The 16087-nt window shown below is 43.2% G+C and overlaps 1 protein-coding gene across 1 annotated transcript in view; it reads right to left on the bottom strand.

The window, feature by feature from the left end:
* Positions 1-4118: 4118 nt before the first annotated feature.
* LOC135214251 (alpha-ketoglutarate dehydrogenase component 4-like) overlaps positions 4119-16087 on the bottom strand; it is a 381447-nt gene continuing 369478 nt past the window's right edge. Inside the window, exon 4 of the mRNA XM_064248315.1 lies at positions 4119-4452. Coding sequence (XP_064104385.1) covers positions 4435-4452 — 18 coding nt within the window. The 3' untranslated portion in view covers positions 4119-4434. The remainder of the gene's footprint in view (positions 4453-16087) is intronic.

Raw genomic sequence — 16087 nt, 5'->3', positions numbered from 1 at the left:
CTTAGTTTTCCACTCTCCTTGTTGGTGATCTGGATGAATCATGTGTCTCGTCCTTGTTGGTGTTCTGGATGAATTGTGTCTCGTGTGACCTTGTAAGTGCAGTATACGTAATCAGGAACGTCATTGCAGCACATGATGAAGTTGCAGTGAAACGTATAAATGGTTTATTAAATAAGTTTTAATTTTAAAGACGGTTTTGAATACAATTAAAGGGTTTTGCAAAAATTTTGTCATTGATGAAATAATTAATTTTTTGCCTGAAAGACAGACCAGGAAATATTTGAAGATCATCTTCCATAAGCATGTTGGAACCGAGACTTAAGAGCTTCCCAGTGAGCTGATTGAAGTGGAAGAAGCAAGAAAGAGAGACAAGTTACACCCAACTTACAGGAGAAAGTCAACATCTTATGATTTGACAGAGGCATTTGTTAGTTTCCATCATGAGATGAGGACTTAACATCAATCAGACCTAATGCAACTTCTGTGGAATACATAAATGGCGAGTACCTGTGAAACATACCAAATTTGTAACTAATTTGTATTTTTCATAACTAACAAACCTTCGGTCTTAACATTAGGATTTACTAGCGCCAAGCTGGAAAACCTCTCTCCTCGGTAATTAAGAATTAAAATTAACCATTGTTGAGATCCAGGGACTAATGGCAATCTATACCCAGGTCCACGGGGCATGCTATACCCAGAATGCCCACGGCTACCTGTGACCCATCAGTTATATTTCTAACCCAGTTTAGACTGCTAGAGGGGTGGTTCGAGGTGGGCCTTTAACTGTTAAGACCTCAGGTTTGTTAGTTATGAAAAATACAAATTAGTTACAAATTTGGTATTTGTTCATACACGAAACAAACCTTCGGTCTTAACATTAGGATAGACTTACTATTGGAGGGAGGTAATGTCTCTACAACTGACTGGAAGTTTGCCACCTTATCCATTTCCGAATATATAGGGAAATTCTAGAGAAATGGACAATGAACCTAGGACCAAAGATATAAGCGGATCTATTGGTTTCCTCCCACTGGGTGTAGATACCATTCTACTGTTTACTCTTGTCCCTTGCGACTGGATCCACCTTCACCCCTCTTTCCTTATTATCCAGAGGGGTGTGTTGCTACTGAAAAGTATATCATCAGCTAAGATAGCTTCACAGTATGGCTGACCATCTCACCTGCATCTAGTCCGTTCCAGCACATGACGGTACTCTCCTTCATATTGCCCGTAGTTAAAGGAGTAGGAAGAAAGTAGTAAAGAAAAAAAGACCAGTCCAGCATCCCATTCATTCTACTTTCATACCTTCATCTTAGACTAGACGCAAACTGACCCGCCAGGGGCACTGGATGAACTATATCACTTGTGGGCCGCCACCACTGGACCCAAGGAAAAGGTGTCCAAGGATCTATGGGCAACATCTTTCAAATAAAATGAGGTGAAAGTTGTTTGGCGCTTCCACACGCAGCTTTCAGAATTTTATCCACAGACATGTCTTCTTAAATGCCAGAGAAGCACTCACATCCCCTGATGTCATGAGCTCTAGCTCCCACCTGGCTATCTGACCCTCTGTCTTCTGCAGTATAAGCATTTCTGATTGTCTCCCTTAGCCAAAATGATATTGTATTCTTGGACACTTCCTTCTTGTTCCGTCCTGTACTTACGAACAACCTCTGGCACCCCGGCCTGAGGTGCCCTTGTTCTCTTTTAAGTACTCCCTTAGTGCCTGACGGGGACAGGAGCATTTTCAGCTTTGTCCGTTGTCTACAAAGTCTGCCAAGGAAGGTATGGTAAAGGAGTCGAATCTGCCGTCTACTATTGTTGGATTTTGGGTCTTTGCCACGATTCTGGGACAAACTCACACACCATTGATCTCCAACCTCTCGAGTGCTTTATGAGATATGAGAGGCCATGTAGCTCCCCCCACCCTTTTGGTTGAAGCCAGGGCCAATAAGAAGACTGTCTTCAGGGTCAGGCTCCTATCCGTGGACTGCCTTAGTGGTTCGTAAGGGGGTTTTGTCAGACTACTCAGTACCTTGGTCAGATCCCAATCTGGGCTTTTAGCTCCTTTGGTGGGCATGACTGTTCAAAGCTCCTCATCAGCATGGTCAACTCCGCATGAAGACGATATGTCCACTCCTTCATTCGTAAGACTGAGGCTAGAGCAGCCCTGTACCCCTTCACTGCAGATACAGACATATGTTTTTCTGTTCTGAGATATATCAGAAAGTCTGCTAACTGCTGAATAGTGGTACCGAGTGGAGACACGTTTCCCCCTACGACACCAATCACAGTATGCTGACCACTTCCCTTGGTATACTGTCGCAGATGATTTTCTGATATTACCTGCCATCTGAGTTGCTGCTTTCCTGCGAAAACCCTCGCTCTCGGAGGAGATACTTGACAGTCTCCACCCGTGAAGCGATAGGGACTTCACCACCGACTGGTGGTACCTCTCCACGTGAGGCTGACACGGAAGGTTGCTCCATGGAGGTACTCTCTTGCGCATCTACTAGGAGTTCCAGTAGGTCTGGAAACCACTCTGCTTTCGGCCATAACGGGGCTACCAGGGTCATCTTGTTAGGTTCTGAGACCGCATTACCCTGTTCAGAACCTGACGGATTAGACAAAATGGAGGAAATGCGTACACGTCCAGATTGTCCCAGGGGTGTTGTAGCGCATTTCTTCTGCTACTGCCTCTGCGTCCGGGGACTACTTGAACAATACACTTCCAACTTTTGTTGTACCTGGTTGCGAATAGGTCTATGATCGTCCTTCCCACAACATGAGCATCCTGTCCACTACCTGTTGGTGTAGGGACCACTCCGTTCCCAGAATCTGATCCCTGCGGCTCAACTTGTCGGCCACTATGTTTCTTTTTCCCGGAATATACCTGGCCTTGATGTCTACCAGGTTCTCTATAGCCCACTGGTGAAGTTGAACTGTCATCACATGTAACTGCCGAGAAACTAGGCCTCCTTGCTTGTTTATATAAGCTACTACTGTGGTGTTGTCTGACATCAATACCACTGAGTGTCCCTTTACTCTCTCCCTGAATTCTTGTAGAGCCAGGAAAGCTGCTTTCAACTCCAGCACGTTTATATGGAGTTCTCTGTCCTTGCAACTCCATTTTGCTGACACCATCACTCCTCCATATGGGCTCCCCAGCCTTCTAGTGACGCATCTGAGAACAGCAAGAGGTCTGGGGAGGATTGTTGAAGGGGGACACCCACTGTCAGATTAACCTTGGGTATTTAAGTCAAATTACATGTATAATGTAAACATTTTGTATTTTGCAAGTTTAAATACATATTTATATGCTTTTCAGTTACTGATATGTAAGTTAATTTGTATATGCACTTATTCAGGGAGTTACTTTTTCATTCATTCAACTTGAGAAAGAGTCATTGTAACATAATTCTTGGAATGAGTTTTAGATAGTTATTGTTTTTTTATGTAGTATTTTGTCACCTACATGTGCACTCACTTAGCTACACCACTTAGTTGACATCTTATAAACATCTTCCCATTAACATAGCTTTTATTTCTTGCACACCACCTATACCTTCCCTCCACTGCATTGTTTTTCCACATCCTAAGCTTCCCATCCATGGTCACCCATTCACTGTTATCTAAGAAGCTGTTTTCACTTTGTTTGTTTTCCTGTCTTTTAGCAGGAACAAATGGGTTATCTTGTAACTGATGGCTGGATGTCTATTTCTGAAAAATTTGCTTTCAAATTTGGACCTGTCTGGTTGTGCAGCAGTAGTGTACTTTGGCAATGCACCTTGCACTTACTTATTGAAATAGGCAAGCTACTGAGGCAAGTTGCATCGTACCATGCACCTATGATGCTTAATTTTGCTTAAAAAATTCTATCAATATTAAGTACCCTTCTATGTGCACCGTAGATGATCACACTAGAATGTACAAAGTAAAACAGATATTGTAATTATATTGTAATCATTTATGAGGAAAGTTGAAAAGGGAACTCCATTGTGTCACTACTCAGATTATGCCCAAAGGAGACTATTAGTTTATACATGCACAGATGGAGATTGATAACTGTTCATACCAATTAAAATCTTTGGAGAAGTATTAGAAGAAAGACAATGTATGTTTTTATCACAGCTTTATTGTCTCTAGCTTTTTGTGTACAAACACAGCAATACGTAGCTTATTAGAGACCCATAAATGTGTTTACATTTGAAACATTTTTTTATATAATTTCACTAATTGAAGGCAGATAAAAAGAAATAAACAAGAAAATACCATTACTTGAAATTAACTCATTTGTACAGCTCCATACTTATTTATTCTAAAATTATACAAGAGTGATAACAAATGCTGCAATATTTCAATAAATAGCAAAGGGAAATAACCATTATTTACAAAGTTTAATGCATCTTAGCTTAGGCACGTGATGTCTTTCTACGCTGGACCACCCCTCTGGAAAAAAAAAAAACAATGTCACATTAGTTAATGTGGCAAGATATTTAGCAAAGTCAGGATGAATAGCTAATATAAAAAGGTATAAGATGGATTACACAAGGTAGGAACACGGCATGAAGATCTAATATGTTTTGTAACTTTTTCAAGACATTATTGCAACTACTTTTTACAATAGAATAGTAATTTTAATAAAATGTTCATTAAGCCTTCCACTATGTATATATGTAGACAAGAGAAAACAATCTATATTGTCCTTGTCATGACACTCTTGACATAGCTGCTTCTGATGAAGGAGCTCTATAAGCACCTATGTCACCTTTGGACAATTCTGACTTTGCCACTGATGCTGCTGGTTCCCGCAGAAAGATGCTGTCGCTGCAGTATCTCCAGTGGACAACGAGGAGAAGGCTTTCACACCCGACCACTCTGGTACGGTCAAGGATGTCTTCTGCTGTTGCTGCTATGAAAGAGAATCTTCCTATAGTGGTGGCACTCCCAGTTGCAGACCCCCTGGTTCCTGGTACTTGAACAGAGCCTTCGGTTTTAGCTTCAACCAGGCCTCTGGTGCATAAAGTAAGTGTGTACGGCATGGGGAAAGGGAAGAGAAGCACCAATGGCACTCTCCTTTGTCTTCCACCACCCCATACCACCCTGGTGGAAGCGAGAGAAGGGAAAGTCTAAGGACTTGTATGCAGTCAAAGGGGGGCCCCTTCCGTATTCTCCCGACTCTGCGGATAGTTGAGGTGCTCAATCATCCAGTGACCTTTATTCCTTTGGCGGGCCCGGAGTTATGCCATCGGCTCATTTAGACCCAGGTACAACTTCTGTCATGTCTCACTGTAAAACTGCAAGAGCTTGGGCTTGCACAGAGATGAGGCGGAGAGGGACAGCCCCTCTCATCACGACCCCTACAATAGCAAAGAGATGGGTATGCCCAACCCATCAGCTCAGCCTGGAACTGGTCCTCACATCAATCTGGCATTAGCAGCAGGGTAGGTGGTTGTTCTTGGCATCCTTTGGGGACTAAAGGAGAGAGCCTGCTTAATCTCCAAGCTCGGAGCATTTACACTTTCTGGAACGCACACATGTAGTGATCCTTCTTCAGGTTGAGGTCCCTAAGTGGCTGTTCCCACTCTTGTTAGTGCAGTTTGCTGCAACCCTGAGAGATGGGCAGGAATGGTATGTGGGATGGTTCTTCCCCTCTGCCTTTGCTCTCAGTTGTGACCAGTACGATAGTATGGGAGCTGCCTGGTTAAAGTCAAAATATGGTTCTAAAAACTAATTACCAGGGTCCCAACCCTTCTCCCAGGTGAAAGGCTCGTCTGGTTTGTGGGACCAGGTACACCACAGGGAGAGAAGTTCTGGTATGTACTATCCCTCTTTGGCTGAAGGAGTGTTTTCATGCCCAAGGGGATCTTTCATGCCAAGGGGATCTTCTTGGTTTCGATGAAACCGTACTTCCTGAACCCCTTCAGGCTGAGCTGGAGCAATCATTTTTGGAGATTATTTTGCTCATTCATGTGTGGGCTTCTTATTGGTTTTCACAAGTTGACTAAGATGACTAACTTGTTTACAGAGTTAACCTTAGGGTCAACTCCTGAAGCGAAACCCTACTTCTGGTGTTTTGGAGGAAGTAAATGCCCTGACCTAAGGGTTAAGGCATCTCCTCTCCTTTAGCAGATCAAGCATACCATCCCTGTTATTTTCAGACTAGAAAAGGTACCATGTACCTATGCATGTGGAGGCCACTTTTCTGGCACTCGACACATCAGTCTACAGGCTGACCAATGACCTTTGGAATACGTAGTTATATCAGGAAGTTGCTTGTGGGCTGACCTAAGGCTGAACACACCGACAGTCTACACTGCTTCAGGCACCTTGTCTAGAGATGAGACGTTATGTATCAAAGGTTGGTGGTGTCAGGAAGCAGAGCTAGCTCTGACCTTCCTGGCACACCAGAGGGCCAACCGGTAGGCAAAGCCAAGTCTTCATGGGAGGGATATGATTTCCTCTCTTCTCTTCTCCTCTCCTTGTTTCACACATGAATAGCCTGGTGCTTTGGAACAGTTCAGTGTCGAGCTCATTATTCTTCCCTGCCTCTAAAACTCCTACTTTGATGTCAGCCTTAGGGCCCTTTCACACTATGCGATTCTTGTCGGACCAAGATACGATTGCAGTGCCGGATCTAAATGCGACACAAAATTGCTCAAATCGTACATTTGTCCGACTACCGTACAAACTGATCCAATTTTTGACAAGCGCTTGCAGTCTGCTCTCAGCCTGTAGTGGTGACTAGATGGACAGGAGGAGAAAATTATTGTCTTTATTTATTACATTTGAGAAAAAAGAAGAGAAAAGAAAAACCTAGAATTCCACTGGGTACACCCTTTGAATACACAAAGGCACTTGCATGGCGCATTTGCCACAATTTTCGAGGAGCTGAAGAGAGATAATGATAAATTTTCAATTACTTCAGAATGTCTAAAACAACAACCTTTGAGAACTCTGTCACGTCTACATGACCAGTTGCTAAAAAGAAATACGACATTCAGAGATGATATTTCGCCAGCACAACAACTGGCATTTACCATCAAGTAAGAGGAAATAATATGGACCTTTCCTTGTAAATTTGCTTTTACATATAGAAATTAAAAAGGAGAGATGAAAACAACTAGTGTTAGCTGAAACATCTCTATTTATCAAAAGTATAAACTGATATATCTATATCAAAAAACTAAAATCTTTTACTTTGATTATAAAAAATCCATATCTCTCTCTGTTTCATTAATTAATGTAAATAAAACGTAAGTGTTAACTATAGCTTCTAAAAAAAATCAAATATTTCGAAATCAAAAGCTTTTAGTCCTCTTTTATGTCAATAATCTGCCGATAACCTTCTAATAATTTCAGTATCAAAACGTATATGTAACCTAAATGAAAAAAACAGCAAATCATTTAGTAAATCATTTCTCAGTAGTTTATACTTAAGCCATCCATACCTGTAGTTCTTTCTTATTTACGAATAACACTATTGTTATTATTAACTTTGTATGGTGTTTTTTCGTTGCATGGAACCAGTGGTTATTCAGCAACGGGAATAACACTATTTATATCCCTCAAATGTTTTCAATACCCAATGCACCCGATCACCAGAAGCAGTGGAAGTCTACTGCTGTCGCACGTATATGCAGGAAAAAATCGCATACTGTGAAGACACGTATTGAAGGCAATGGCCAACTGCAATCGCGTCTGGGTGCAGCACCGGACATGGCCAGTGGGGGCTGTCGGCTGTAATGCGATGCCGGACCGACATAGTGTGAAAAGGTACATTAGAGATAATAGTCGACTGCTAGTCGCATGTAGGTCCGACATCGTGTCGCATTTACGTACGACATAGTGTGAAAGGGCCCTTAGCCAAATCTGTGGATCTGGCCAAGCCTTCCATGTCGGGATTGGCAAGGAAACCTCTTCTTTCAAAACCCAGACAAGGAGCCATGCCTTCTTCCTCTGAGAAGAGTGGAGTCTTCTCTACCCTTTTGACCACCTTCCTCTGGCAGTGCTAAGAAAGGAGGTAAGGGGAAGTAGTGAGGATGTCATAGAGGTTGGCGAGCCCCTTCTACTGCTGCCATAAGGAGGGGGTTGCCCATCTCACTGCTTGGCTGTGGCAGGAGCAGGGACTGAAGTATCTGTCCTTCGGGATGGGTACAGGATTCCATTCAAAGAAGTTTGTCCACACCCTCTTGCATAGACAAGATCTTCCAGCTGTACCCTCCAGGATAATGGATGTCTTGTGCCCTAGAAGCAGAGATGGAAGCAATGATGGAGAAGGTTGCCACAGAAGTTGCAGACTTGGTTTTTACAGTTGCATATCCCTAGGGGAGAAGTAAGAGCTGGGGTCAGACAAGTTATAGGTGTGTACACTTTGGGTATCCATTCTCTATCTTGGATAGACAGGTTACTTGAGTCATAATAATTTTATGCTAACGTGTAACCTCTCGGAATCATGGTAAAAGATAGATTTGTGTGATTAGTTGAACCAAGCTACTACTGTAAATTTTCATGAGCACTGTACTATTAAATGCACTAAACATTTTGTGTGTTAGTGTTATACCACAGAGAACTGTTGTACAAACAACTTGTAAGTCCATAATAAAGCACTGTGTGCATGCTGACAAACAGGGTAGTGGGACTCGACAACATGAGGTTCAGGAAGAGTGTAGGCTAATTATAGTTGCTTGAAAGTGCAAGTAAAGCAATATCATGTAGGATCTGTACCCAAGAAAGATGGGAGCTCTTCAACAACAAGAAGAAGTAGGCTAATACTTAGGCTACCTCCTCTACTGGAAACTTACCAATGTCGGTATAAGATAACATATCTGAATAAATATCTAAAACAATGGGGAGTCACATCAGTAAAACAGAGGAGATGAAGATTCGATTTGATAATACCCTTCAGACCTCTGAAAATGACTCTCTTGCTTAACAACAAAAATCTAAACAAAAACACAAGTTCAACTTAGCAGCAGTCAGGAGTGAAGCAAATGTCTTCATATGATGGCAAAAGAAAATGCTTGGTGATGCTATGTAAACAAGGGGTATTCCCCACTCACTCCATTATTATGATATTGTTATGATACAATAAAGTTTCATACATACTTACCTGGCAGATATATACATAGCTATCGACTCCGTCGTCCCCGACAGAAATTCGAATTTCGCGGCACACGCTACAGGTAGGTCAGGTGATCTACCGGCCTGCCGCTGGGTGGCAGGACTAGGAACCATTCCCGTTTTCTAATCAGATTCTCTCTTCCACCTGTCTCCTGCGGGGAGGCTGGGTGGGTCTTCAATCGTATATATCTGCCAGGTAAGTATGTATGAAACTTTATTGTATCATAACAATATCATTTTCATACATTCAACTTACCTGTCAGATATATACATAGCTGATTGACACCCTTTGGTGGAGGGCAAGACAGAGCTAACTCCTGACTAGACAGGTAAACAACATGTGTTGTAGGTATTTATAGACCTTGGTTCCTCTGTGTTTCTAGACGAAGGGTCGACTTCCTAGCTATTGCATAGGAGTCTGCTTCGTCTCAAGAGCCTTAGCAAGATAGTGATCTGTGGCCAAGAGTTCTTGTGGGTCTACCGATGGGGTCTTATCCACTTACTCGGTCGAGCCTAATTGGCATTTGTCATGGGTGCTAATCCGCTTATATAACAATATGCCTATGCCTATTGGCATAACTAAGGAGCGCAACACCGATCCCGATCACCTGTTCCTAACATGAGGGTTCGCGCTAAAATTGAAAAAGAGTTTTCCCCCAAACTCCTTTCAAACCTCAAAAAAAAAAATCACTAAGTTAAAATAAATTCAACTCATTATTAAAGGATCAGTGTCGGCTCCTTATCCCAGCAACGTATCCGCTGATACGTATAAACCAAGAGAGAAGGATCTCTCGTAGGTTAACTTGAAGTCCTTCGTGTAATGAGCAGTCAACACATAGTTGCATCTCTCATATGTTAAAGCTAATATGTCTTCCTGACATATTGTTTACGAAAGAACAAGAATTTGCAAAAGCTCGCACTTCATGAGCTTTTAAATTCTCAGCTGTTTGAAGGTATCATCAAGTCACTTATGAAGTGCTTTAGAGATCACCATTGTTTCAAAGAAGACTAGGACTTTCTTTGAACTGGATCTCATCTGGATGAAGCCTAGCGCCTGGCTTGCGCCTGGCTGGCGCGAGGAGTATCCTGTTTGGAATACTCCTGGCGCCTGACAGTCGTAACACTCTTCGAATACTCCTGCCGTCTGGAAGGCGCATCTTGCTCCAAATACTCCTGGCGCCTGTTAGGAGTATTAAGCTCAGAATACTCCTGGCGCCCGGTAGGAGTAAAAAGTCCAGAATACTCCTGGCTCCTGGGAGGAGTATCGAGGTCAGAGTACTCAAGGCGCCTGGCAGGAGTATCTCTTCCTGAATACTCCTGACCTATGGAAGGCGCATCTAGTTCCGAATACTCCCTGTGGCTTGGTAGGAGTATCGCTCATGGAATGCGCCTTTCGAATGGCAAGTATATTGCGCTTAGCGGGCGCTATACTCCTATCAGGAGTTCTCTCTTCTCCAGTTGGCTCTTGTTGCTCTTTGCGCCTACTTGGCGCCTGCTCCTAGTTTGGCCGCCAGACGCTTGGCAGTAGTTTTACTTCCCTTTCCCCACGTTTCTTGCCTAACCGCACGCCCTCCCCCAGAGATGGCCGCTTGTGCGACAACTCCCCTGTAGGGTTCGTCGCGCCGACAGGAGATCGGTATTTGGATCTCTTAATCGGAAGCCTGTCATCCTTTTTACGAGTAGGCTCTTTAGAAAGTACTCCTACCAAAGACGCTAATTGCTCCTGCACATTCATCAAAATTTAGTCAGCTACATCCAGTAGACGATAGGAAATCTAAAAGTCCGAGAGACAAGTCTTCCTCCGAGGAGGATCCTTATTGAATACTTCCGTTGCTAACGAGTTCTCCTCCCTACATGTTGATGAGTTTTCTCGTTGCAGAAGCTTCCCTATCCTTGCCCGAAGGAAGGGAAGGAGCCTGGAAGTTTAAAGAGATTCTGAGCTGAAATTGTAGGACTCCTGATTCCTAGCTCTTGATGTATCCCTCTGAACCTTTTGGGAAGTAGTTTGAGCCCTCATCGCGTTCCAAAGACTCTGTCAGTAAACGTTTAAACCTTGTCTTCTTCTGTAGATGACAATGTCACTACATTACCCGGACAACGAAACCTCTATCTGAAAGCGTTGATCCAGGAATAAAAGGCTTTAGTTCTTTTGCCAAACATACTATGCTGGCCAGAACCCATTGCCGAGTCTTCATAGAATTTGATTCCAGATTCTAAAGCCCAAAATTTCACTTGTCCTTTTGATCGTTTAGGACCAAGAGAAACATTTGATTAGGAGCAGTTCCATCTTGTCGGAACACGGAATCTGAGGCCCAAATTAGGATCCCATTCTAACGTATAAGATCTCTTACTCTTATCGTATAGAAGGTATTGTATAAGAATCCCGAAGAGTCTTAATTCTCTACTATCTCTAATATTCTTTGTCGAGACAGAGTATATCTTTTACTGTGTTCATTGATAGCATAAAATACCAAGGTGATTCTTCCCTCTGAAAGGGAAGAAAACCATTATGTGGTTCACAGAGGTATCGGAAGAGGACAGTTTCCCCTTTCCATCTAGCACGATCTGCAGCAACTCTATGTCTTTAACATATTTAAAGGAATTATCAAGCTTCCCTTGAAAATCCTCTCATTCATATTTACTTCTGGTCAGTCTGTACGCAGACAGACTCAGAGTGGATAGGTTTTTCAGGTCCAATATTTATAATAGATTCCGATAAAATCTCTACTCTCTTAGAAAAACCTTCCGACACATGCTGAAAGAAGAACGTGACCTCTGTGAATCCAACCTTTTTTATTGTCAAAATGATGCATTCATCTTCTTCCTTTGATGCCCATTTATTTTAATATCTGTTAAGAATATATATCAACTAGGGGAGAAAGACTAAAGTTTATTCCCCTATTTAAATTAAAGATGGCGTATCTTGCTACCTCTCGTTTCGAGGAAAAGGAAGCAATCTATAAGAAGCTCGTTCATCTTCTGCCTTGCGAAGAGATCTGTGAATACTTTCCGCAGGGTCTGACAACTCTTTCCAATAAATGTTAAACATACGTTAACAGATATTATCGTCGATCAAAAAGGTTCTCACGGACGTGCAAAATCCGCATCGAACCTGCTAAGGATCGTTACATTCCGTGTCTGTTTCCAAATAGGTTAAATCGTGCTCTGCCGAATTAAAATCCTTTATAATACCGTCACATTGGTGGTAAACAGCATTCATCTAGGAAACTCTTGTAAGGATAGTAGGAACTCTGTAATTAACCGGTGGTGTGCATAAGGCTTAACCGTAAACCGTTATCTTAAGGTGAATTTTCTACTACATTCTTTCCTCGCCGAGGCAGAGAGAGATCCTTAGCAAAACGAATACGATGTTATTCATGTTCGCCTAAAAAATCCCCTCAATACGTGGTTAAGTCCCTGATTGTAGGGGAATATATGGTGAAGCATTCGATCCCTTAGGAGAGAGAGATGTAACCACCGTGTTCACGACCGAGAACCGGATGGTACTGGATCGGCTTACAATTACAGCCGTCTCGTTCACTGCCTGGCTGCATTCATTCTGAGTTGCCAGTTACTCCCTTCAATGAATGGATAATAAAATTATTCTCGAGTCTAAGAAAGCTCTCAATAATGCAAAATTTAAGCCCAACAACCTTTGTTAAATACCGAAGCTGAGTAGGTATTGTCGTAACAAACCTTTTAAGCGAAGTCCTTACTAGGAAAATCCTGTAAGGATATAGATAATTCCTGCCGTAGCGAACCAGAAAGGCAACTATGGTATGCGTATATGACTTGTCATTCAGTAGTCGTATACACCAAGCCTTCTACGACATTCTTTCCTTTCCGACATGCAGAGAAAGAATGGAAATCTTACTCTCTTCGTTCTTTCGTCAATAATCCCGAATGAGTATTAGTCGAAAGAGATCGCAAATGACAACCGAGGATCGAAGAGAATCTCCTCCAGCTTTATTATCTTGGAGATAAGTCCGTATTTTACGCCTTTCTTATCTGGAAGAGCCTCTAATCAATGAATGAGAGCTCGTACGAATCTTGTTCAACTTCTAAACGATTGCCCCTCTTTCTGTAAATGGTTGGTTGCATTATTTTTAGAAGGAGGATGATTTTAATATCCTCTTACTAATTACTGAACTAATTCTCACAATTCTGCTCTATCTTCCATTCCTCATTCAAGTTGGGAGAAGATTAGCACCGGAGGAGGAGCGCTTCCTTTCGAAGGTGAAGGGCTTTTAGCAGTACCGTGCTCTAACCTGACAAGGGCTACGGCAGCCTGTGCTACATCTTGAGTCCCTGCCTGAAAAAAGCCGAACTTGCTCTTGCCTTTATTGCATTAAGACTATCCTGACAAGGGCGACGGCCACCTGTGCGACAACTCCTGTCCCTATCAGGAGAAGCCTCGAATGTCTTTCACCTTTCGCCTGGAGGACTCTTGGCGGTTGTCAGGCTCTTCTTGTAGGAGAAAGTGCTGGCGCTAAGCAGGAGTATCTTGCCTAGAATACTCCTGGCGCCGTGGGAGGAGTATTGCGATCGAAATACTCCTCGTCCTCGGTAATACTCCTGGCGCCTGGCAAGGAGTATCGCGCTCCGAATACTCCTGGCTGGCCTGGGAGAGTATCGTGCTCGGAATACTCCTGGCGCCTGGCAGAAGTATCGCTTTCCTAGGAGGAGTATCGTCCCTAGGAGGAGTATCGTGATCGGAATACTCCTGGCGCCTGGTAGGAGTATCGCGTTCTGAATACCCCTGGCGCCTGGGAGGAGTATCGTGCTCGTCGGAATACTCCTGGTGCCTGGCAGGAGTATCGCGTTCCGAATACTCCTGGAGCCTGGGAGGAGTATCGTGATCAGAATACTCCTAGATCCCAAGTTTTCTTGTGCGGAAGGTTCCGCGCCCCTGGAAAGTTCCGCGTTCGGAATGTTCCGCTTATCCGGAAAAAGATTCCCGCTTGGAAAGTTCTGAGCATCTGAAAGGCGATCCTCGCCTGTAAAGTTCTGTACGTCTGGAATGGGTTTTTTTGATTTTAAATCTGGAATCTTCCGCCTTCTGGAAGGTTCTGTGTGCGGAAGGTTCCGATCTCTTGTACATTTGTTCTTGCTTAGAATTCGACAATACTTCCATTTTCGACATAGCCCTCCCTTTCTTCTGAATGAGAAGGACTTCCATTTCCAATGAAGATCCTGGTTCATAGTGCTTCAGGCGCTTTGCGCCTATATTCAGGCCCTTCAGGTGCTTTGCGCCTCGTTTCAGACGCTTTAGGCGCATTGAGCCTCGTTACCGGAGCTTCATGCCCAAGGAGCTAGAAGCTTAAAAGTTATATATGTAATCACTAAACGAGATCCATATAATTCATTCAATCAACAAATATTCTTTAATATCTAATTCGTTCTTCTCAGAATAGATATATTTTCATATACATGTACCGATGAGGAATTTATTGAAATAACTATTTCAAACCCCCATGGGATAGAGCCCCCCCCCGTCCCCCACGAACCCGGATAGGGCAATGCCTCTACCGCAAACTGTTATCGAATGATGTCTTCCTTTCTCCGTCTCTTCTGAGGTTCCGATAGCCAGACGAGATTATCTTGCATCTTCATTTAATCTACGCCGTTGAATGTTTCTTCTCCTTATTCGTCAAGACGATAATAATAAGGGGAACACATTGAATTAGGATGCCTTTCCAATGGCTATCCCTGGCAGTCTGGGACGTCCTACAGAACCTGCCGAGGGGACGCCTGATCGGTGGGGATTCTCTGTAACCTCCGTAAGGCTTTCGACATTCCTTCTCCTCTGGGCCTGTGAGCTTGGAAGAGGTCTAGGCCTGGGAGCGAGACAAGAGCCGATCAGACGCACCCTCTATTGCAATGGGGAACACTATAATCACTTCTTACCTTATAATAGCTCGTATCTTGAGCTACATTCCTTTATCTTCAAATTGCAAATGAATTTGTAGTTTCTGTGAAGTAAGAAGGTGATGAGGAAACTACACTACTAGTACTGTTAATATTCTAACTGCTCGTCAGAACGAGAGCTATTAAAGCTTCTAAAAAAAAACAAAAAAAAAAAATATATCTAGTTCTATGTTTTTCTGACTTCCTCAAATAGGAAGTTACCTTATTTTTTTCCTCAATCAAATTCTAACATTTATTACACTTTATCAATGAATAAATATGACAATTTGTCTAAAATTGCATTTTTCCTAACTATACAAACCTGAGGTCCTTTTACAATAGGAAGGTACTAGCGGCAGCTGGATAGGTCGTAAGCTTTCGAACAAGGGGTTCGGTAGTTAACTGCTTGTCCGACAGGCGCGCTGCCGCGCGACTGGGAGGTAAACAAATCACTTTTGCTTTTGGCCCAAGCAAAAACTGCAGAGTGAGGGTGGCATGATGGTGGGGCTATGTGTAAAAGGACCTCAGGTTTGTATAGTTAGGAAAAATGCAATTTTAGACAAATTGTCATTTGTTCCGACACGGCATACAAACCTTCGGTCCTTTTACAATAGGAAGACTCACTTCTTGGTGGGTGGAATCTGAGTCTTTTGTGAACAGACTGGTGTTCGCCCAACCTTGGAAGCCTCCCTGGTCGTAAGAGCGAGGGAGGGATCCAAGCCTCTGTCCGATTGATCGGGGTGTGCACCGCAGGATCAATGGTCATACCTCTGGACCGAGTACTAAGAGAGAGGCCAAGCGTATCTCTTCGTACCAGCAATGTAAGAACTTGTTCCTGTACAGGAGCAAAGTTAAAGTCATGTTTTGACCTCCTTGTAGGCATCCACTTCCCCCCCTTGTAGAAGGAAAGGTGGTGGATATTCTGCTCCCATCCCTCGTGAAAGGGATAGGATGGGGGCTCTGTCATATAGCTCCACCGGCATCTCGTCCTTATCCAGCAGGGTGATGACCGTATCCCTCTACCCACAGTAGAGGGGAAGAAAAAGATAGAAAG

The sequence above is a fragment of the Macrobrachium nipponense genome, chromosome 45 (genome assembly GCF_015104395.2).
Source record: "Macrobrachium nipponense isolate FS-2020 chromosome 45, ASM1510439v2, whole genome shotgun sequence".
Classification (NCBI taxonomy): domain Eukaryota; kingdom Metazoa; phylum Arthropoda; class Malacostraca; order Decapoda; family Palaemonidae; genus Macrobrachium; species Macrobrachium nipponense.
Note: the sequence above shows the minus strand (reverse complement) of the source record. Positions and strands in the feature narration are given on the sequence as shown.